Raw genomic sequence first — 25,249 nt, forward strand, 5'->3', positions numbered from 1 at the left:
GTATTTTCTCCTCCAGCCATGTTCTTCAACTACTAATTGAAATGTATTGAAACTTGAAGACCCAATTATTTCTATCACTGCATTGACTCGTACATGGTGATGGTACCTGTACGAATGAGTCTATGTTTATATTACATAAAGCAGGTGGGTGAGGATTGCAGTTTTAATGTCTACTAAAATAACTTTTTTACAGTCCTAATTCCGATCCCAGCTCCCAGGCCAATTATCATGGTGGCATTGGATGGATAAAGGGGAACGATGGGATGAAATGCTCAGCTCAGTCCTTTTGAGCTAGTTGCTTGGCCATAAATGGGCAGAATGACTTTTCACAGTGTCTCACACTAAGAAAGAAGGCAATGCTTCTCATTTTCCCTCTCCCTCACATGAGGGGAATGCACAAATATGGGATGATTGAAGCAAGAGAGAAAACTCAGTCACAGTTTTTTCCTTTGTCTTCTTGCAGTTGTACAGGTACAAGCCCCATAGGGGGTTAAAGAACCCCCTATGGCCAGGCTGAAATCCTGCTTCATATACAGTTGACCCACAACTTGTTGAACTGAAATAAGTAGAATAAGACACAAAGTGAACTATCCCTCAGCATTATTCAAATAGTCTGCCTCTTCAGCTCTCCATCTATTTTAAAAGCCTATTGCCCTCGCAGGAAATCTGTTGATGGATTCAGATGAGTGGTTTCAGATATTTTATTGTCTAATGGTGTTCTACAGATGAAACTATCTATCTTTGGGAAGTTCCCACCCTGCATTTACTGTGTTTCCACTCATTTTCAGTTTGAGAAGAAAGGCTGAGGTATAATGGTTATTTTCATTCATTCTTTTTTAAGTCCATTAGGAGGAAAAACAAATCTAAATTAGAATATTTTAACACTATAGTAAGAAACAGTCATATGAGGGAAGAATACCTCCAGACTCCCCAGTAATGAGCTGCTTTTATTTTGTTGCTTAATCATAGGTTGTATAATGATGTACGTAAAATGAAGATGAGCCTAATACCATTCATATAACTGGCAATTATTCAGGCCCTTTAAAGTTCTCCCTGCCTTTCATCTTGCCTAAAAGGAAAAAAGCATACCATCAGAGGACATCTGGAACATGTGTCTTCCTTCCAAACATCCTTCCTGCTGCATAAAAATTCATGGTGCTTATTTATACATTTGTCAATCAGCTTCTTAGCCAGTCTTTGTATCACACCACCCCTCACTGCTTCCCCCTATGCAAAATGCATAAAAAAGTCAAGGTGTTGGTAACTCCTAACAGCCCTGCAATCCCTGCTCTGCAGAAGAAGAAGCTGGCAAAACAGTCTGTACCTGGGGAACTCAAATGAGTTTTAAAAGGACCTCCTAAAAAAAAAAAAAAGTAAATAGAAACTTGCATTGGACAGGAACCAACAAGACATTTGTTTGAAAATACTACTTAACCAGCTAGACAATGAGGCTACTAATAAGATATCCAGACTCATGCATGTTAGTATTAAACAGGAATTTCTGCTCAAACCAAGTTAAATGCTAAACATACACTTGAAAACTTCAGAACTGCTCTAGAACCTGTAATTAAACACTTTTACTGACTTCTAAATTTATCCCGAAGAAGCTCTCTTGTTCTAATAAGGAATTACTCTATCATTTGTCTTTCACAATTTTATTTGCACAGTTTATTATACTGGTGGTTGAACTGATGTCTAAAATGACAGCTCATCCTTTTACTTGTGAAAATTGAAAAGTAACATCAAGAGGCATGATTTTAAGGTGATTTTTATTATTCATTTGTGTTTTACCTCCTCCAAATGTTGTAATTCGTTGCTACCTGTACTAAATATTTTGGAGGCAGCAAAACTACAGAAATAACCAAAGCTCTGGATGATTAGAGATGCAGTAACTATCATCAACACTAAACTAAATAAGGTTAATCATGGTTGATTCAAATAAGATTAAAAATTCCAGGAAATTGCAATGAATTAAATGTGTCAAGCCACTGCTAAATCTGGATAAATTAATTTTAACATAAATTATTCCTTGATATTAATTCTTCTTTCTGGGTTGGGATTTTTGTTTGTTGGTTTGGTTTGGGGGTTTTTAATCATTTATTCTGTCAATGTTTCCCAGTTGAAGGAAAACTACAAAGCCACTTCACTGCTCAGGCTGCTCACTTACACTGTGATATCTGATACAATCTTTGTGATAAATTCTGCATAGATTTGATATTCTTGTCTTAACGTGGTCTCATGAAAGCTTCTAGCAAGACCCTCCACATTTATAAATGTAAGCAAACGTCTTCCGGACCATATTAGTTTACCCCTTGGGAAGAATAGTATTCGCTATTCATTAGCATCCTTGAGAAAGAGACCTGAACATTTGCTAGCTTTTTATTAAATTGAATTCAGAATTTTAAGACCAGATCAGATTAACACAATCCACCAGTCTGACCTTCATAATAAAGACCATAAAAACCTCATCCTGTGATTTCTGCATCAAGGTAATTGAAGTATTAATTCCTCACTATTAACAACTCAGTTTCAGCAAGTTCTCGGCACAGCTGTTTTCACAGCCCCTCATTTTATTATGTGGAGACAATAGCGGCACCAGACATGAAAAGTCACATTTTTTACACGCCTAGTGAAAAATTCATTCCATTGATAGCATCTACACAGTCCTTTCACTTGTGTTTTCTTGCTTCATTCTAGCTCCAAAATGAAACATGTACACTGTATGAAGAAGGGGCAGAAATTAATGAGCTCAGAAAAATAAATGACATGATGAGTCATCTAATATCATTAGGCACTTGAATTTGTCAAGTGCAGAACCTGGAGAAAATTACCCAGCTAAGAAATTTACTCAGAGTACATCTACTACTTGCACTGACCCACAGTGCAGAGATCTCTCAAGAATCTCTACACAAGCTGGTACCAAGACTATGGGAACCATTACAGGCACTGACACTGCTGTCAGCACCTGGCTGTTACACTTAACCCAAAGACACCATATTTAGGTGGCTAGATTACCTGGGAGCCTCAAGGCAGTTCTTGTGCCATATTTTCTTTTGTTCTGCAGGGACACTGGGTCTACTTGTAGGATCTGTAGCACCACCCTCTTACCCCAGAGTCATCAAGTATGCAGTCCTGCAGATTTCAGAAAGACTGTTTGCACTGGTAATGAGCAGACTGTTCTTACGTATTTGCTTGATTTGGAGACTAAATCAAGAACGCTGCCATAAAGTTAATGAACAGCAAGTGCCAGTCAACTACAGATCTTTTCAAACGAAAGCCTGCAAAGTGAAAAAGATGCCCTCAAACCATCTGACTGCAGATAGACTAAGGGGATTTTAGACCAGGTGGCTACAGATAGGGTGAGTAATCAAAGACAGCAGCCTTAGTAAAACTAAGCTATTTTAAAAAGCTTTACTTGTTTTCATCCATCGCTGATTTTCTTTTTCCCACAAGGTGAATTAATTTTAAATTTAGTTTGTCTCCGCAATGCAGAAGAATGTGTTGCTGCAGGAGGCACAAGCAGTGCTTATCACTGGCTGCTGTGGAAGTACATAGTTACTTAAAGAAGTTCTCAGTGGACCCATAATACTACTAAACTGGAGTAGCAGATTGGTGAAAGAATAAAACTGGAAAGAAAACCATTATAAGTGCAACAAAAAACTGCCTCATCTGCAGAACAAGCAATACAAAACAGCACTAGAGGGTGACTGACTGATAGCCAGCAATAGCCCTAATGCCCCCATCAAACTGGGAGTCAAAAGCACCTGCACAGAGAAGTAGAAAAACACTTTAAGTGATTCTTACCCTATAAAAGAAAGATAATTTCTGTAGAATAGAAATTGCTTCTATCTGTTTCATAAATATCTCAAGTTGTAGCAAAACATGAGTTTAAAACTGTAGGTGTGATTAACAAATCATCTAATTTCTAAGTACTTGCATATTTAAAGACCAAGAAATGACATTTTGTATTCTAAGTTCCTTTTTTTATTATAGAGAATTTTCTAACTCCCTCTGAAAATAACAGGGACAATTTGAAACAAGCTTCTGTCTTCGTTTTGTGGATTTACCAATGCATTTGCATAACAAATCATGTTTTTATACTACCAGCTTCCTTTCTAAGCCCTTAAGCTACTGTTCAGCTACATGCTTCTCTCTGGAACTACTGAGCCCTATACTACAAACCAAAACTTAAAGTAGGTGGATGTAAACACTCGTATCAGAGTACCTGTTAGGAATTCCAGTGGCAAAGTCATTAATAATCAGTAGCTTGTAAAGTTGAATTATGTTGGTCATCTTGAGGTACTTTGCTATATGTGTACTAGCAATATCCTGCCTCTGCCTTAGTTTCCCTGTGTGAGAGGTATTTTTAAATGAAAGCAGATATTGTATTGAAAGTACAGTTAAATTAAACTGTACTTTCTTTCCTACAAATTAAAATCTGTAGGAAAATGCATAAACCCATCAAGCACAACTTCTAAAGTGTGCTTCCCCTCTGGACTGACCTATTAGAAAAGCAGTGCTAGTCTAATAAAACCTTGCTTACCTATCAGCTAAATCTGTTGCTAATAACCAAGTCACTAGCAGTGAACATGACACCTTTAAGTCTTGAAATCCTATTAACTGTGACTGTTTCAGTTAATTAATAAAGAAAATGGGACTTATCTATTTTGTTATCAGAGGATGGTCCTAAGCAGTGCAAGCACTTCAGAGGACTAAGGATGCATTAAGAGGACTTACTAACGTGCAAAGTGCTCTCGAACACTGAAAAAGCCTCCAGACAATTTCACATTCCCCAAACAACGGTGTTCCACTCCCTATCCTTAACCTATGTTTTAGCAATGTATTTATTTATGTCTTCAAGCTCTGTTCATTGCAGTGATCCTAGCTGCTGCTCCAGAGTTTTTCATGTTGCAAAGAGATTCTGGACCTGTTACAAACATGGCACTCAAAAGCCACCAGCCACAGCCTAGAAACTAGAGAAAAATAAGGAATACACTCAATTGTATTTATCTCCCGAGGGAGCAATCTCATCAGCAAACACTGCACCTGTGCACTCAGAGTGTCTGGGCTCCAGAAAAGAAGAATCTAACCTTGGAACTATCCTACCACACTATGTTAAACTGTGGATGTCTTTTTCATGTCTTGAAGCCCAGTTTTTCAGGTTGTGCAGTGACTTTGGAGAAGAGTTACTTAAGCACAATGGGATGAAATCAGTATTTTAGAACTCTAGTTTTGCAAATAGCGAATCTTTAGCTCTCAGCCTTCACCCTTGGGGTGATGCTATGCTTCTGCAAGCAATCTTGCAGCAATCTTTTGGGATTTCATTCATTAGTGTTTGCAAAATACTTCAAGACTCTCAGAAGGGAGATGCTACTGAATTCTAAATATCTGCTTAATTAGCTCTGTTCAGAAGTTATTTTGCTCAGTCAAGCTGAAAGATCAAAAAATATAGAAAGGTAAACTGCAGAACAAAACAAAACAAAATCAATTTGGAGATGGTTAAACACCTCCTTATTTCTCTGTAGAGAAGGCTTATTAGATCACCTCTAAAGCGCATGGCTGTTAGGGCTCCATGGACATCCCCACTTCAAGGGCTGGAGTGTGGGTAGGGGGGACCTGATACAGTCAGTGGTGACCAAGGATTAGGTTTGGGGGCAGCCTCTGAGGGGCCTCTCCTCTATCGACTCCGTTAGTTCACCACAGATTTCCTTCATCAGTATTAGCTGTATTCTTGACATTAGATGCTTTTTTTTCCCCGCACTAACAGTGCTAGCACTTCACTGGCCATTACGAACTCAGCAGAGTTTTTAAAGTATGTGCAACTCCAGGTGTCTGGCCTCCTTGCATTTTCACTCTGGTTCTTCCCTGGGCATTAAACCTTTCATTATTCAGTCCAGTTATTTATTACCTTCTTTATAAATTCAGGACAATCTGACATTTTCAACAAAAGGTCGTCTGAAATACACATGGTGTTCCTTGTATTGCCTGCCTTTACCTCTAAAGGTCCACCAGAGCTAATGTTGTACTTGTTATCTATTTACTCATTACATTGTGCAATAGGCCTTTGATCCCCCGCTTGTCTGTATGCCAGGGCTGTCTCCTATGAGGTAGCTCTAGGGTGGCTTTCCTCTTTTCCATTCCTTTCTAATTAAGCTGGACATGTTTTCAATATACCTCACTCTAAATACAGTTACAGTGTATTGCATAAAATGCCACAGCTAGATTCAGTTATTAATCGCACATGACTGCAGCAGCAGGCATGTGGCCAACAAAACCAAGGAGCTGAATGATGAGCTGGGAGCCTTGTCACTTGCTGTACCTACCCTCTTTGCACCTTCCAGTTTTCAGGAAGCTGAGCACCTCTGCTTTGGGCAGCAGAGGCACCAAGGACTACAGACTGCAGATACCATCCTAAAAATAAGTCCAATCCAAATTAATCAAAAAGACATTTCTCCACTTGTTTCACCGGAGGGACTTCCTGATGTTCCCAGAACAGCAGGCCACACAAGAAAGGCCATTTTTTAGTCTGTAAACTCTTTCTACAAAAACTCACCTGCAGATTCAGAGGTGGCCACACCGATGTCCCTTTTCATAGTGAAACCTGAATATGTAACAGCTTCAACTGTGAGATGAAAGACCTGGACTTCAGTCAAGGACTTACCTCCTACCTCTTCATTTTTTATGCACTTTATGCAGGGACATGAACTGTCATTGGAACTGCACTTGAAATTCAAGTGATTCATCTCTTTCTTCTGTCATTTGAAAGGGCTTTTTAAGCACCTGCTTTACAAACTGTGATTACCTAACAAGGCACTTACTCAAGCCCAAAGAAGTCAAAGGTTTAACTTACTTTTTTCTAAGTAGAGTTAAGCAGGTTCCCTACAAGCTAACTTTGCAGACACCCCCAATCAAAGAACTGGATCCTGGGGGACATGAGAAATAACTGTATTTGTTCACACAGCATTTTTTCCACTAATGTTTAAAGTATTGTTATTTTCCTTTGTGAGGAGGAAGGTGTTAGAGGCGCTAGAATCCTGAATCCTGAATTCCTACTATATATCTTTGTGGGGAGATTTCTTACAAGACACTTCAGTGGAATGGGATTCAGTTACACCTGTTGATGGTTTTGCACACAGACTTTCAGTCAAGTTTCCAGCACTCACTTTAAAACTGAATGTGGCACAAGTTTGTCTGCCGTGACATTTTTTAATACAGCCCAGCCCTCACAGCAGGAAAAGGCAATCATCCTGTGTAAAACTGAAGTCTGAGCTTAACACAGATTGTAAAAGCTTGCTTCCCACTTATCTACCACTCTATGAGCAGACAGCAGGAATCTCCTCTCCTTTGTTATAGCCAGGGCTCTTTATGTGCTCTGGGAAAAACTTCTAGGAAAGACCTGCTTCTGGTTTCAGTGGTGTGACTCTGAGCTCAGGTCAGTGTTGGTACTACTAATAATTATGTTGCTGTAGATTTAAAACAAAGTTAAAGAGTGTTTTCTGCTATCTGTTGAAAGGAAGAATGTCTTGGACAGATTCTCCTGACTTGCCCAGGGGGGTTGTGGAGTCTCCTACACTGGAGATATTCAAGGCCCGCCTGGACAAGTTCCTGTGTGATGTACTGTAGGTTACCCTGCTCTTGCAGGGGGGTTGGACTAGATGATCTTTTGAGGTCCCTTCCAACCCTTGGGATTCTGTGATTCTGTGACTTCGAAAAGCACAAGGAATCTGTGAAACAGAAATAATAGAAGGTCACTGTAAGTCTACCTCAGTACTATGAATTGCTGGAATACAGAAATTCAGTGATTTAGGTCCTCAAAATCTATGGATCTTTCCACAGGGAAGTTCAGAGCAAACCTATGGAACACAAAAGACGATGTGAGAATTAGGACCTTGGACCCACTGTAGGAGAGGATCTGGTTCGAGACCATCTTAAAAATCTGAATGTACACAAGTCCATGAGACCTGATGAAATCCATCCACAGGTCCCAAAGGAGCTGGCAAATGAAGTTGCTAAGCCACTGGCCATCATATTTGAAAAATCATGGCAGTCAGGTGAAGTTCCCGACGACTGGAAAAAGGGAAATATAACCCCCATTTTCAAGAAGGGGAACATGGAAGTCCCAGGGAATTACAGACCAGTCAGTCTCACCTCTGTGCCTGGCACAATCTTGGAGCACATTCCCCTGGACAGCATGCTAAGGCACATGAAAAACCACAAGGTGCTTGGTGACAGCCAGCATGGCTTCACTAAGGGGAAATCCTGCCTGACCAATTTGGTGGCCTTCTATGATGGGGCTACAGAATTGATGGATAAGGGTAAAGCAGTTGACATCATCTACCTGGACTTGCGCAAAGCATTTGACACTGTCCCACACAACATCCTTGTCTCTAACTTGGAGAGACATCAGTTTGATAGGTGGACCACTCACTGGACAAAGAACTGGCTGGATGGCCGCATGCAAAGAGTTGTGGTCAACGGCTCAATGTCCAACTGGACACCAGTGGTGTCCCTCAGGGATTGGTGTTGGGACCAGTCTTGTTCAATGTCTTTGGTGGTGCCATGGACAGTGGGATTGAGTGCGCCCTCAGCAAGTCTGCTGATGACACGAAGCTGTGTAGTTCGGTTGCTAAGCTGGAGGCAAGGAATGCCACCCAGAGGGACCTTGATACGCTTGTGAGGTGTGCTGATGCCAACCTTATGAAGTTCAACCATGACAAGTGCAGGGTCCTACACCTGGGTCGGAGCAATCCCAGGCACAGCTGCTGGTTAGGCAGAGAAGAGTTTCAGAGTGGTCCTGCAGAGAAGGACTTGGGGGTGTTGGTCGATGATAAAATGAACATGAGACAGCTTCAGCATGCGCTCGCAGCCCAGAAAGCCAGCTGTATCCTGGGCTGCATCAAAAGGAGCGTGACCAGCAGGTCAAAGGAGGTGATCCTGCCCCTCTACTCTGCTCCTGTGAGACCTCACCTGGAGTATTGTGTGCAGTTCTGGTGTCCTCAACATAAAAAGGACATGGAACTGTTGGAACAAGTCCAGAGGAGGGCCACGAGGATGATCAGGGGACTGGAGCACCGCCCGTATGAAGACAGGCTGAGGAAGTTGGGGCTGTTGAGCCTGGAGAAGAGAAGGCTGCCTGGAGACCTCATAGCAGCCCTCCAGTATCTGAAGGGGGGCTATAGGGATAATGGGGAGGGACTCTTTGTTAGGGACTGTAGTGACGGGACAAGGGGTAACAGGTTAAAACTTAAACAGGGGAAGTTTAGATTGGATATAAGGAAGAAGTTCTTTAATGTGAGGGTGGTGAGGCACTGGAATGGGTTGCCCAGGGAGGTTGTGAATCCATTCCTGGCAGAGTTCAAGGCCAGGTTGGATAAAGCCTTGGGTGACATGGTTTAGTGTGAGATGTCCCTGCCCATGGCAGGGGGGTTGGAACTGGATGATCTTAAGGTCCTTTCCAACCCTGTGTATTCTATGATTCTATTTCTGTGGTCATTTTTCAGGGTAGGTGAAATAAGCACAAAATTTCAGTGCAAGATGCAAAAGCCAATGAAAAAGCTAATTTACAGGCAACATCACTTATTGTTTGCCACAAGTGACTGTGTCCTGTTAAAAACTAGCAATCCAGAGAGAAAAATTAATCCCATGTTCTTTTTGGGTTTTTGTTTCATTGTTGTTAATTAGGGCATTTATGCAACAGGCCATCAAAAGACAAAGTTCTTTTGGTGCTTTTGAAGTCATCTGGAGCCAGCATACAAAGTTCCAGTCCTCATCTTGCTTTAATCAGGTATAAAAGTAGCCTAATTGAAAGGAGAGGAGTGATGAATCACTATCTGTTAGTCTCTGCACAAATGACATTCTTACCACCCTTCTCAAAGCAATGATGTGTTTCTGGGAGATGTTTGTTTGTGTCTCAACTTGGGGTGCCCTCAGAGCATGGCTGGGACACACTGCAAGGCTCTTACAGCTTCTGTGGCCAGGCTGCATTCTTGTCAGAGGTAGGGAGATGGAAGCTGTGTCCATCAGATGAGTTCTGCTACAGAGCTGGGACTCAGTTAAGGCATATGCTTGGGCCTGGAAATGCAGAAGCACTCCCAAGCACCATATTTTAGGCATGTTTTATAGGCTGATGTATGACTAAAAGACTCACCATTAAAAATGTACCACTAGAATACAGACAGTTCTTATGAATATCTGCAGAGAAGGAATACTTTTAGAGATCTCAAATTTTCCTAATTATGAAGCATGCTCTACTAAATGAAAGTGTATTGGTACACATTGCTAAGGAAAGAATAAAGAACAAAGTACACAGCATAGTCTGGCACTGTGGAAATTCAGTTTTCACCTACATGTGGATTACTATATGCCTATCAGGCCCCCCTGAGTCAGAAAGAATATAGTAGATCCAGGACATGAAGGCAACAAGATATGAAAATACCAGTAGGGATTAAATAGGCTAGGATCCCTGGCTGGAAAAGAGAAACTTTATAATGGAATCTAAGGGAGCGGGATAGTAAATGGCACAGGGGAAGGGAACGGGTACCAGTTGTGTCTCTTCTTTACAACATAAGGACTCTGGGGCATTGACTAAAACTTCCAAGTAGATGTTTTATAACAGAAAAGAAAATCAATTTTCCATACAACATATCTAAGCTGTGAAACTTGCAGATATTGTGATATTGCAGATGAGTATAAAGAGATCCAAAAGGGTTTAGATAAATTCTTGTTCAAAATCAATTGAGAGATATCAGTCACAAAGCTGTAAATATAACCTACTTCCCAGCAAGTCCTTAAACCACAGCTGGCTGGAGGATCTAAGGGTATTCCAGAGGATTACCATGCTCATATCCAGACTTTGTATAATTCTTCTAAACAGCTGTTCTTTATTTTGATAGAGACCCTTCACTCTCTGTGCTCAATATAGCCAGTCACAGATTCTTAGCAATTTTTAGGCAAGCAGCTCAAAAAAAAAAAAAAAAAACTGTTCTAGGGATAATGTCTAAGGACCATAAAAATCTAAATTTTGTTAGTTTTTTAGTGTGACAGATGCTAGGGGAACTATTTGTTCTGTTACACCAATTCACTATAGTTTCTAAAAGCTCAGGATGCAAAAGGTACTTGAGGTTCTTCTACTTCAGGTTTAGAGCATTGCTAATTTGTTCACAGATGGAAGAAATTTGTGAGAAACAAGCTGCAAATCGGAAAGTAATGTAACAAATAACTGGATAACAGAGCATAAGGATTAGAGAAAAAGAAACTATACTTCCTCACATACGCTATGGTTGTTTGTGATTGTACTCTGTGTCTGGGAGTAAGAACTCATACACATGTAGGCATGTATGTAAGTATTGACACACATACACATACCTCAGCTTCATCTTTTCTGTCCTGTATGAAGAACAAGCTGTACCCAAAATTCCCACAGCTCAGGTTATGACACATGATAAGACTAAAAAAGGCAGGAAAGCATCTCAGCTGGAAATAACCTACCACAGAGACTTATGCATGACTCTGTCCATAATGTGGGGATCTCCATTTCCACATCCATGTTCCTGTATCTTATTCACCCACTCAGTGTAATAAGAAGAGCACTGGGCATGCAAACCAACACAGCTGAAGACTGGAACCATCCACTGCAATCCCTGACGCAGCAGTGGTCACCACAAACTGGTCTTCTGTGCAGGAAGCTAACCAATTAAAGAAGGATTTACTGCAAAAGAGGCAGGAGGATTCCAATAAGGCATTGGAGACTGTTGTGGCCTAAACCCAGTCAATAACTAAGTACCATGCAGCCACTTGCTCACCCTGCTGGGCAGGATGGGATGGAGAATTGAAAGAATGTAAAACCCGCAGGTTGAGGTAAGAACAGTTTAATAACTAAAGTACAATATAATACTAATAATAATAATGATAAGGGAAATAAAAAAAGAGAATATAAAACTAAATGGGGAAAGAAAAAATATAAATAAACATAAATGGTGCACACTGAAGTTCACTCACCACCCACTGACTGATACCCAGCCCAACCCAAACAGCAATCTGGCCAGCTCCCTTCAGTTTATATACTGGGCATGATATGCTGTGGTATGGAACACCCCTTTGGCTAGTTTGGGTCAGGTGTCCTGTCTCGGCTTTCTCCCAGCTTCTTGTGCTCCTCCTCACTGGCAGAGCATGAGACTGAAAAGTCTTTGATCAGGGTAAGTGCTAGTTAGCAATTATATGGTGCAATGACAGCCTAGCAACCAATTGTTTCATACTGTCTTCTGACAGCAAATTTCATACTTACACAATGCTTGCTTGTCCCTGTCTATCAGAACACCTAGTGTTTTCCAAACTCTGGTAGAAGTGAAAACATGTTAAACGTTGCTTTTATTCTGCAGCTAAAGAGGAGAAAGAAACAAATTTAAACATGCCATGGCCTCACAGAGGTGTGTATTTTGTATGTATTCCTATAGGGTAAACAGCTTTTTTTTTTTTCTGCAGGAGCAGTTCTAGTTGGTTCTTGAAAATACTCTCATTTCTCCCTTAAACTTTTATCTCCCCACTTGTAAAGCTTATAATGAGGATGTGATGCTGACACCTATAGGAATGTAAGTATGAATGTAAATACACTGTATTAGTCTGTAACTCTCAGATTGTGTTTCTTCATAAGACATCTGTTTAAACTGAGAAGTGAAAGCCTGTAATGCAATATTCCTCTGAATATAAGGCTAGCAGACACATTGCAATGAATAACAAATAATATTGGGTTTTCCAGCAATCCAGTTTAATAGTTTCTTCATATGTCTGTGTTTATACGTCAAATAAACTTCCAACAAAAAAAAAGGTAAGGTACAATTCAAGAAAATACCCGAAGCTATTACAGTTTTGGCTTCCTTTTTGTTGATTTACAATTATGTACAAGACCATCTTATTTGCAATACCCAGTGAAGATTTCATGGTTTATTTACAACATCAGCTGGTGCCGTTCACTACACAATTGAACCATCTCCTTTTGCTATTGACATTCATAGTAGGAAAAACCCACTCTTAGGTGCTATATATGGATAGGGTTAAGAGGTGTACTGAAACAGGGCAAGAGTCTCACTACTGACCACACACATACCTAAAATCCAATTTTTAGGCATAGCTGAAGGAAGATTCCAGCTCTTAGTGCACTGATATAACCTTTATATTTACAGTCAACATAAAACGGTGTCTCCACTGAGAACAACATTTGCACTCATGTCTGAAGGAGATATGTGTGAGCTGGAGGTGGTATATACTTTAAGGTGCAGCAGACAAAAGATATAACTCTAGCACTAAATATGCACCTTACTTATCCTGCCAGAAACCTCTAAAGCAAATGAAGACATAAAGTATGCTATCTATCTTCCTAAATGTGTGGAGAAGATCTTACAGTTCTTCTTACAAAAGAGATAATATTAGGTGGGATGAAAATGATAATTATAATAAGCAAACTGTTTCTTAGAATTACAGAAAAACTTGGGTTGGAAAGGACCTGTGCATCATCTGTTCCTGATCGTTCAAAACAGGGCCAACTTCAGAGTCAGAGTCAGCTTTTAACTTGGAGCAGATTGTTCAGGGCTGTATTCAGTCAAGTTCTGAGCATCTCTGAGGATGGAGACTGCACAACCACTGGGCACCTGTACCCACATTTGATCACCCTTATGGTAAAAAATTTTTCTAATTCCTGATCAGAACTTCTACCTTGAAGGTGTACCCTGAGCCTCACTGAATCAATCATAGTCCTTCTATTAACAACAGTTTTAGAGCATCTCTAAACCAAGGGTTTAACAACAAGAAAAACAAGGGGTATTCTTTCAGCTTTTCAGAAGAAATAATTTGTTTTTCCAAGCAATTTTCTAATATCTAGTCAATAGGGAACCACTGCTGGAAATATTTTCATAGTTTATATTTCAGTGCAAGCTATGTACCATCCAGTGGCATCAAGAAATCAATGCCACAGTTGCACTCCCTTCATCTGTGATAAATCAAATATTTTGTACATTACACAGCTATTGCAAAACAGCGTGTTTATGAGAGTATGACTACATGCAAATTACTCACACAAAAAGCATGAGGGTTTCACCTTGGAATCATATCAACAAAGGCAAAAATGTTTGTTTGAGGAGCAAAAGTCAAGACTCTCTGTTATAGCTACATGTGCCTGAGGTTCTGAAATTCCTGTTTTGCCTGCTATGCCTTCTGATCATCAAACTTGTTTTGTCTCTTCTAGCTTGAAAATTGCAATCTGCAGTATAGCTTCCTCCAATAAGAAAAGCTACTCAGCTGAAACACTTTTCTAATGTCTGCATTAAAGCCACCACTCACCCAGTCTTTCCATCTCCACAAATCATTACATGACTGTGTAGAGGTCATGTACCCTTTACTCCCCTAGCTGTGGTGCATAAAGAAAACATAGAAACTAGAATCTGCCCAGCCTTCATATTCAGCCTTAAAATTCACCTATGGTACATCTCACCCCACAGTGATAAGAATACATATAGTCAGATACGACAAAGTATTGTATCCAACCAAGAACCTCATGGTAACACTGTTCTCTTAAATAATACATATTTTATGACAGTTACAATCATGACTGGAATACAAGATTGCTGATATGTGCACATATATTGGTCATAACTGTTGAGCAAGGTATGTAAACTCTGATAATTGGTACTTCTCAGATTTTCAGTCTTCAGAAGGAAATAGCAAAAAAACCTGTTAATTCTGGGCATCAAAATAGACCATGTTGTATCTAGAAAGACAGAGTATCAGAGAAACACACTGAGAAGTTAAAGGGGTCATTTGCATAGCAGGTCACACTCATTGCATTTAGCAGAAAATAAAACAAGGCTTTCCCTGTACAATCCTCTTAAAAGATCCAGTCTTCAGTAGGGTAAATGAGATTCAAAATATTCTTTCTCCCCATATTACAGGGGCACTGAGTAGCTCCTGCCACCGATGTGAAAGAGGCGTGTGGAGGGAAAGAAAAGCAAAAACACATTAAAAAATGGTTTCTGATTGCCACAGAGATCATGACAGCTGAATGGAGAAAGGTATTCCATAGGCATTTCAGCAGAATTACAAGGTGTGGCAAGATGTTGAATTTTCATTTTCTTCCCTGGTTTGGTTTTGTTTTCTTAATACTTGTTTGATAACCCACAGACCATCCTCAGGCTGTAACAACAAATTATCTCTTTGAAGGTCTTCCTCATTTCCTGGCTACGAAAGGCATAGATCAAAGGATCAATCACTGAGTTGCACATAATGAGAATGAGGTACATGTTGAAGTGAGACATGAAACAAACACAGTAGAGGTTTTGAGGGCAGGAGATCATCAGGATGAGATGAAGGAAGAATGGAGCCCAACAAACAATGAAGATGCCAAGAAGCATAGTCAGAGTGATGGCTCCTTTCATGCTGGTTCTTTGACGCACAGAGTTGTACCCAGGCAAAGCAGCTATTTTCTTCACGTGAGTACGAGCCAGGAGGAACATATGGATGTACAGTGAGACCATGAGGAACAACATGGTAAAAAACATAGTGATGAGACAAATGATCACATAAGTTGATTCATAATAAAGAATGAAGATAATGCCACAGCCTGTGCAAAAGGTCCAGATGCATGCAATAATAAGCCCTGATCTTTTCACTGTCATGATGTTGTGATAACGCAGAGCATAGAAGATAGTGATATATCTGTCTACTGCTATAGCCAGCAAACTGCACATGGAAGCCACCACAGATATGCAGATCATTGAATCAAAGACATTGTCTATATGACGAACAAAGGCATCTTCTATAATTATGTGTCTGTTGTTTATTAAGTATATTGTTATGGTCTCCCAAGCATTAGACACACTAACCAGCATGTCAGCCACTGCTAAACTGCAAACAAAAAAATACATGGGTGAATGCAAGTTCTTGTTCTTAATTATTGCACATATAACTAAGATATTTTCGAGGAGGCTTACAATGCCCAGAGTTAGGAACACCTCAGCAGCAATAACCACTTGCTCACATGGTGATGACTTGCTCTTGACAGTAGGCACAGTAAAGTTGCTACCAAAGGCACTCAGGTTTAGTTCAGAAACATACAGTTCAGAGGAGGTGTTCATCTCTGGAAGCAAACACGTTCTGTTCTTTCTGAGGGACTTGCCAAGGAGTGTGGTAAATGCATTTTCCAAAAGGCAAAAGACCCTGCCAAAAAAAATATAGCATGACGAGAACAGGCAGAAGTTGACAAAACAAATATCACCTATTTCTACGTCATTTGGCTTGCACACATCCTGCCACTTTCACACCATACTCCTCTACTGATTCTACATTAACCTCTGATTGGCTCAGTTTTTCTACCCATGCTTACTGGGAAATTAAAACCACAAACTAATGAAGAGACTCACGTACTCTTCATTCATAGTATTGTTTATTCTATGTGATCTCTTGGAATATTCTCCAGAATGTGCTGAAAATTCAACTGAATGCCAAACAGCAAACAGTTTTCTAAGTCCCAATTCTCAGACCCCAGAAATGCAGGACAATACAGTATTAGGCTGGGCATAGCTTGCTTGCTTGAATACAATATATAAAAGTTTGAATTATTGCCACAGTTAAAGTTGAACATTTTCAGTAAAAGATTTGAATGTTTTCCTGACCTTTGTACTTCTTAAATTCACATGAACTGTGTTATAAACAGTTCATCTGTGCAAAGCTAACATGCTCACTTAAGAGCATAGTATTAAAAACCTAACCAAGGCAAATCCATACATTTCAGAATATACTAAAGTTACAGAATTGGTATGGGTGGAATTCTGTCATAAAAGATAAGTTTTCTATTCCAGATCATGAGTATTTTATTCAGTGCTTTTTTGGTAATGACAATACCCAGGGAAATCATAAGCTATCACATTCTTAATCAGAACACTTAAAGCTGATTGTCAGTGACTTGTTGCAAATAAAATTCAAAGCATATCATAGAATCATACAAAAGTTAGGGTTGGAAAGGACCTTAAGATTAAGCTAAAAAAAATATCGTTTTTAAAATTATGCTTTTATTTGCAATAGAGAATTAACTGTACCTATTTACCAGAGCTGCTGCTTTAGCTGCTCTTCTTCTTCATCGCCTGCAACCTTTCCTCCAGAGAGCAGAAGTTTCAGCTCCCCTCCTCACCCGACATCTGGGGCTGGGGACTCCTTGGTTGGAATAGATGACAGAAATAGAAGAAAAGAAATGAGTAAATCCATAGAGTCAAGGCTGACCACGTATAAATTACTTACTGTGCAAGTGCCTTTTTATAGACTCCAAGCAATAATGACTTCAGTACTCAGACTGTGGCTCCTCCTCCCTTTCTTAGCCCCTCTGAACTTCTCTTTTCACAGATTTGTAGCAAAGGCCTGGGGTTTTACCACCATCTAGTGGTCTTCTCTTGTCTTTCTAACTGAACAGCGATTCTGACCTGAAATCCATGATGAGCTTTTTATATATTAAACGGGAAAATGCACAGGCATGCTCCTTTCAAAACATCTCTTTTTTGGTTTCTCTGCTGTTTCTAGTACTCACTAAGTTCATACTGCAATAGTTCTCCAAAATAGGTGAGGGAAGACTTATTGAAGGGGGAAGCTTTTTACTATTAGAAGCATTTGTCTTACATTCACAGTTATCATTTTGCAAGAATCAAAACCACACTGTTACAAAACTCAGAGAACATACAGTCAAGACTGTCACATCACAAACAGAAGATATAATTCAAGTAATTTGGAGGAGAGGAGAAAGAGCAAATAAAGGTTTGTGTTCCAGTCTCCTTGCTAGAACTAAGATTTCAGTGCAGACATGAAAGGAGCACACAGTACACTGTGCCAGAAGCCAGGGCTTCCCAAAATGGATGTGAGTTCCCCCAGTTTTCACAGGGTCTAAGAGCTGGTAAACTCAGTGCCCAGTACTGGAATGGCTGAAGTCTCTCTGTGGGTCTAGCAGTCAGCTAAACAGCAGTCATTCTGGGCCTTATCCAAAAGGCGGCAAAATCAGTGTGAATCTTTTCTTCAGCTAATGGGCTCTGTTTCTGCATACAAACTGAGGAATGCAAAGTGCATACCTTCCTGACACTGCCAAAAGGCCTTTACAGTATCCACTAACCAGACAGTCAAACACCATGCAGCATTTGAAGTTAACATGAAATAAAAAATCCCTGCTTCTCCAAACCACTGCCTTTCCACATGTTAGGAGGCTGGAATTTTTTTTTTTTTTTTTTTTTTGGTATATAACAACGTCAAATGCTTATTTTTAACCTATAACATTTTTCTTAAAAGAATCGCCACCAACAAACACAAAGTTTATTGCTGTATCTTGTGCCATTTTTGTGTTTTCAGTATTCAGAGTTTATCATTATAATGCAGCTAAATCCATATTTCTTACTGCTATATTCCACAGAAGCTTCCTCTATTATTGCTACTAGTTTCACTCGAGGGATGCTGAATAACCTAGGCCATTGTATGAAATGTTGTTATGTACAAATAGTCCCTGTACCAGAGGACATTGCGAAAAGCATTTTTGTTCATATGAGTAAAACGGCTCCTCTAGCATTATGCAGTTATAGTCTGCAGATGAACTTTGCACGTCCCTTCTCCCCACTACTGGAAAGAAAATTTAGATTATTACTAACTAGAGGCAGCAAACTGTGCTCAAGTACAGCTGTTAGATCTGAGCTGATAATGCAAACTAGCGAACAGCAACACTCCCTGTTGTGCCTCACCTGTGTGCTAAATCTGAGCTCATAGTTCTTTGCTGTGCCCAAAAGAAATGAATGGAGGATGCCCATCTGTAGTTTTCTTTCTGTTCTTTAATGTGAAACATGTTTTAGTTCTCCTAGGTTATCTTTGGTTATCTTTTGCATAGGTTTTGATTCTCCCATTGCAGAGCCTGAAAATCATATATCTAAAAGTACAATTTTACTTCTTTCAGCATCCCTGTATCTATCAAGAACTGTGCAGACATTGTGCTCTTCCCACTTACAATTTTTTCTCCTGCAGTATCCTTTTCTGTTTGTTTATTATATTCTCTTTTTAAGTTCTGTTTATCTTCCCATTTCCAAATCCATCTGTATGTTCAGTTTAATAAAGTCCTTTTGCAGCCCAGCTTAGCTGCCTTTACGAAAGTTCTCACTGTACGTGGCAGGACTCAGTAGACCAGCTGATTACATGATTACAGGAAATAAATCACACATCAGACTTGATGGTGTTATTCCTCAGAGTAATGCCAGGGCTCTCACATATAAATTATGAATCAGGCTTTGGATTCTTCTTCCACAAGTCAGACACCACAGGCGTAAACTCTGGTACAAGTATCTACTCCCTTATTTACAAAGTCTGCACAAAAAATACCTGCCTGGAAACTGGGATAGTGATAGAGATGCAGTTTGTTTACGTCAGAGGATGAGATGAAAAGATATTTTCTTTTCTTTTTTCTTTTCTTATTAAAAAAAAAGAGAGAGACAGAATTAATTGTTATATTGCTACATCAAGTAGCTGTAGGCATTATGGTTTGACAAGCAAGTGGCTGAAGGGACACCCAATCAGCATACCTCCACCCAGTAGGTGTTTCAAGTAAAGGAGTACAGGAGCAGGTCTTTGGATTCTCTTGGGAAAATCCAAGAGTGGCTTCACCTTCCAGCTGGAGGACTCCTGGCTGAATAGGCTGGTCTTTCAGATATTCATGGTCTTGGTGTTCAGTTCCCTTATTTGTTCAGTTAAATGAATTCTCTGTCTCCACAGACAGATTGGTGCTAGGTGTTTTCCAAGGCCACAAAGATCATGACTGTACTGCCAGTGTGGGCAAACAGTACTTCATGCACTGTAAAATCTGTGTTGCTATTTAGCTATTGGGCTGTACTGACACATCCCAGGACCCAACCCTGGAGTGGACAGCAAGCAGGCACCCTGAGGAATACACTGAAGCCCTTGCCTTGTTCTCAAACCACCATTTTCTTTCCACAGATGGAAAGAGGAGAAGAGGATGGACTGCAGGGTTTGGAGCGTAGGTTCATAGATCTCCCTTCAGCATAGAAACAAGCACAGTTGGGTCATACCCCAACAAGCCTAGATCTGAGGTCCATGGTCATCCCAAAAGGGGGTGCTAAAGATATATCTTTAGGAAAAGCTTTTTTGTTCTGTACTTCATGTAATTTCTTACCTGGGGTAAGGAAAATGCTGACTGCTTGAAGTCTCTATTCCACTGAACTCACCAGGGCTTCAGGAAAAAAAGATCAAAAGTGTCCCACAGACACATCAGTGAACATAAGAAGTAAAACACAGTTCCAGCAGAGAAAGAGACATCAGGGTCTGCTTTGGTCTTATGCCATTTCTCTCCATTGTGAAACAGTAAGAGATGAGAAAGCTGCTCCAGCCGTGCATCTGCCTCACAGGCTTCATCAGTGACCAAAATGCGAGCCATGACAAGGTCACTGACAGAAACACCCAGCCCCTGCCTGCCCCCAGCACCACCAGCAATCATGTCAAAGCTCCCCTTCTCACAGCATGTCTGCCGAGACAGGAGAGGCCATGCCTACCTACCCTGACCTGTAGGCCAAGTTATACCATGTCAAAACCAGCAGGAAATTGCATGCCATCTTCATGACAGCTAGATACTGATTTTACCAAAGAATATATATGAGGCCAACAGTACAACATACCCTGAAGAAGTTTCTGTAAGAAGGGCTTATTACACTCACGTGCATTCCTGTACTAATCTGTGCTAATCTTAATAGGTTCAGAGAAGAGTTTTACTGACTCTGATACTAATCTAGCCAACTTGTCTAGTGTTAATATATTGAAGCAATTTAATTCCAATGTCCTTCTGTACCTTTTTTTATCTCTTTTATAGAAGTGCATTTGTCCTTCATAGCATAGCTTTGGACTGGAGCTTTTGGCCTATTTATAAAATCTCTCTTCTGTCTTCTCCTTGCCTATGCTGTCATTAGTGTAGTATTTCAGAGCCACAGAGGATCTCTAAGAGCGAACCCATGGATCATCAAAAGTGAAGGTTGTGGCCTTCTCTGCATTTGAATGACATAACAAATGTTCTCTAATTTCCCAGACAGAAAAACTCTCCTAGCCTCTGTGCTTTGAGCCCCGTAAAGGTCCCCGCTGTTATGTCCCCAGTATTACCATCCCATTAGCTTTTAATGAAGACAGGAAATTAACTGAGTTAAAAATATAAGGCAGCAATATTTCCTGCCCTTAAATTTTAAAAAAGACAGATGAAGTGGCCATAGATCCTTTGAAGTTCAGTCCACTTCCCTGTCCCGGGGACAGCTGAAAGCCTAAAAATTAGGGTTTGCAGTAAGCAGTGGTATAGTGAACACATTCTTTACATTGTGCCCTAATCCTCAAATCAACAAATTTTTTTGCAGGAAGAATCACTAAAAAGCTGAAATCACTGAAAAGACTGAAAAAAAGTCATCAAAGTATAATGAAAACTGTGCCCTGTTAAAGGGTAGGATCAGACATACTTATTATGACTAGTATGACTTCACTAGCACTTCTGACCATAGCCTCTTTCATCCGAGTCTTTTAAAATGGTTTGAAACAATCTTTAGCCACTCTCAGTTACTACCTTTATCTGGTGCTTCTCCTATCAGAGTAGAAAGCTAAGAAAGATGCAGTGCAGTATAAAAGGCATTCTAAAAAGACATATCCTAACAACCTAAACCAGCCTCCTAAACTGTAAAAGGGTAATGAGGTTTAGTAACCATCATTTTTCTGTGTTTCTAATGGGAGGCAATTCCAGTAATGAATCAAGCCCTAACATTTTGTTAGAGCATGGGTCAGGCAGTACAGATCTGGTGAATCATACAGAAATGCCAGCTGCAGACTTCATAAACAGGACAGAACAGAATGGAACAGACTGGACTGGACTAGAATGGAGTGGGATGGAAATAATGGACCTGTAACAACAGTGCTAGGCACACATTAGCTGCCAGGTAGACCTTCCAGTCACCCATTTAGAAGCAGATCATTCTGCTGCAGGCACTATGGCAGGTGTGCTCCAACATCTGCTCCCAGCAAGAACCGGCAGACTTCATTTGAACTCTTCTTGACACAATCTAAAGAGTAGCCCTGCCTAAGACCCATTTTGTTCCAGGTGGGACTAACTTGGGGTTCTCTGATTTTAGCAGGTCTGCCCTGTGATGACAGCCTACCAACTATTTCCTTTGGCTCAAGAAACAGGGTGCCTTTTCGATGACAGAATGGAAGGGATGGGGGGAATGATTTCTGGCTTTTGTAGGCCACGGGTCTAAAGAGATCCCTTGAATAGCTGCTCACTTCCCTCTTCCCTCCTGCCAGAAGAACACAAAGAGATATCATGAGCCTTCCCCTGGGAGCACTGAGCTCCCCATTGTGGGCTGGCTGCTTGGTTTGAGCAGAGACCTGACAACTCAGTCTCTCTCTGCCCAGTGCTGTCTCTGCAGGCAGGTGCTGATATTTTAGCCCAGCATGGGTATGGAAAGATAACTAAGAAGCTGAAGGACAACCTTGAGAAGATGTACAGTAAGAATAATATTAATTCACTATACCCAAGAAGAGACATTGCTACACATGCGAAACTGCGGATACAGCAATGCATGCATGGAGTTCCTATCTAGGCAAGTGCAAATGTCTCTGATTCAATACATATGATGACTAACCATAGATCCACATGCTACCCAAGCAATTTTCGAGAACACTATGGCAGCAGTAGCTACATTTCTCTCTTTAGAAGTAGTTTTCAGTGCTAATCTAATATCTCTGTACTGACATGCAGGTTCTCTCCTCACTCTCTGTTCAGGCTGATAAAAAATGTGGTTACTTCCTATGTAATAAGGTGCCTAAATGCACCAGAAATGGGAATTAAATAATACCCACTTAGCTCAGAACTTGATATTTTTCTATCAGGCCATTATTACACTACTTTCTCTGATCTTTCCTACAACAGAAGCTTGCTATATACAGTATCTTTTCTTAATGTCAGGGTGGTAGAGGTTTTTAATCACTGTATCCTGAAAATAAAAAACAAGGAGCATTATTTCAGGGGTAGGAATTATTTCTATTCTAACATTCACATGCCAAATAGTGAATATGCGGAGTATTGTTATGGCCGAAACTAAAGATGTTGAAATTAAAAAGGTGAGTGATGTTAGCCAGAAACAAACAGATCTGCAGAAGTCCAGTTTACTGTCTGAACCCAGAATATTGTCTTCTATACTGAAGTAACCAGTGCATTCAGTAACACCCGTGAGAACTCAAATCAGTTTACCCTGAAGCATTCTCATCGATGGCAAGCTGTTCACTAACACACAAAAATCAAGTAACTCTCATAAGCCCCCCAGATTCATGGCATTAAAAATTCAAGCACCATTAATCCCTCACAAAATACCATGAGCCTTGCTGTATTTAGTGTCTAAGTCAGTATTGAAAGTGAAGCAGAAACTGAGAAATTTTTTGTTGTGCTGGTTTGATGATGCTGGCAGTAAGCTGCAGCTTTCTGGCTTTTCTGGGTTTACAAAGTGCCTGGTTATAAAAGACCAGAAGAGATTTGAATCATGAACAAAAAAAAAATTACACAACCCCCATTCCCCCCAAAAAAATAGAAGCCAACCAAAGACACTCAGTACAATTTCAGAGAGGGCAGCCCCCAGAGCCAGCTCTGGTTCTAAACAAAATGACCCAGAAAATCCAGTGTGTGGGTTAATAATTAAGGCTAAGAGGGATGGCAGATTTGTGTCTCCAAAAATCAGTTACTATTGGATCAATTCGGAAACCAATTTCTGGGAGAGCTAAACATGGACTATGCCATGGCTTCTCAATTGAATTAGATTCCTTCATGCCATCTCTAATTGCTGAAAAATAAAAAGAAAAAATTGTTTGGCCTCTACAATCTGTCTTATTTCCTCCTGCTGAACCCCTAAATATTGCAGTGTGGAGGTCAATGCTGGCTAAGCATCACAGACTTCAAAGTGGCAAAAACTTTGAAAAGATTACTATCATGCGTATTAAAGATGCTGAATGACTAAACTACACCTCAAACTCTATGGCTAGTTCAAAGATATGATTGTGATATTTCCATTTGGGGGATGAAAGACAGCACTTCAGACTTTGGGGGAGGGAATGCTTTAATCTTAAGGAAGAACTCAAACTATTTTTTTCCTGTGAATCTGTATTTGAATTGCCAGCCTTTACAGTCCCCAGGGCTGACAGGCAGAAAGTTTAAGCACTCTTCAAGAAAATCACTGGGGAATCAAGAGGGAAGATGCGTAGCCCTTACAGCAGAACATCGTGATAGGAATTCCTGTTCCACGTGTCCATATAAGACATACTGATGGAGGAAAAGGTTGATACCACAAAAACATCACGGCCCTCTAGTCCTGCTGACTACTCTTGTACTCCTTGTACTCTTCTGTGAACGTACAGAGCTACCACCAATGTGGTTACAGAAGTGTAAATAGCAAAGATTGCACCCTTTAGTATAAGCCTGTTAATGTCAGTAACATCAGGCAGCTACAGAACGTGGATCTGATTCACAAAACCAGGTATATTTTTCTTGATACACCCTGGTCTGTCAATGACTAGCTCATATGAAAAATTCCCCGAAAGCCAGCAAGGAACGACTAAAGTCTGAACACCTGCTTACAGATGTACAAAGGAATAGCAAAGAATTAACTTTGGCTTCAGGGAAAGCAGTAGCAGTATAGTCAGCTTATATATATATGCAAATATTTTTTACAGAAGAGAAGGTGACAAACAAGTTAATACAAAGGTTCAAATCACTCAGAAGAATCAAGACAAATTGCAAGGCTCCTGACTTCTCTCCAGAGAATAAATTTGCAGGCGGAGCAAGTTCACAGGCTTTTATTCAAAGAACAGGGTGAAACAAAAGGAACCTAATTTTCAGCAGTGAAATGTACTTGGTTAGCATAAATCTCAGGTTTAGTAACAGAATTAATATTGACCTGTGGTACCAACATTATCAAGTTCAATGATACCATCACTTCTGAAAAGCAGGAAACACAAAGTATACTTCCCAATACAAGCTGAACTCAGCCTTAGCAGTAGGACAGCTGGAGCTTTGTCTTAATATGCAGCGAGAAGCAAACTGGAGAAAATCGATCATCTCATCGAGTATGTTCAGTTAATTGAGGTTTGCAAACAAATACTGGTTTTGGTACTGATTTCAAACTAGCTGCTACTAATGCAGTGACAATAGTGATGAGAAAAC

The 25,249-nt window shown here is 40.2% G+C and overlaps 1 protein-coding gene across 4 annotated transcripts; it reads right to left on the reverse strand.

The window, feature by feature from the left end:
- Positions 1–12,741: 12,741 nt before the first annotated feature.
- MC5R (melanocortin 5 receptor) lies at positions 12,742–17,325 on the reverse strand. 4 transcript variants are annotated; one of them, XM_065667929.1, is made up of 3 exons: positions 17,281–17,325; positions 17,082–17,196; positions 12,742–16,203 (listed from the first exon to the last, which is right to left on the reverse strand). In XM_065667929.1, the coding sequence occupies exon 3, from the start codon at positions 16,119–16,121 to the stop codon at positions 15,144–15,146; it is 978 nt and encodes a 325-aa protein (XP_065524001.1). In that variant the 5' UTR covers positions 16,122–16,203; positions 17,082–17,196; positions 17,281–17,325; the 3' UTR covers positions 12,742–15,143. The 4 variants fall into 4 exon arrangements, with proteins under 4 accessions (XP_065524001.1, XP_065524000.1, XP_065523999.1 ...); XM_065667928.1 differs by having other exon boundaries at positions 17,090–17,324; XM_065667927.1 differs by having other exon boundaries at positions 17,082–17,324.
- Between the last annotated feature and the right edge of the window lie 7,924 nt (positions 17,326–25,249).

This window comes from Lathamus discolor, chromosome 2, assembly GCF_037157495.1.
Source record: "Lathamus discolor isolate bLatDis1 chromosome 2, bLatDis1.hap1, whole genome shotgun sequence".
Taxonomy (NCBI): Eukaryota; Metazoa; Chordata; class Aves; order Psittaciformes; family Psittacidae; genus Lathamus; species Lathamus discolor.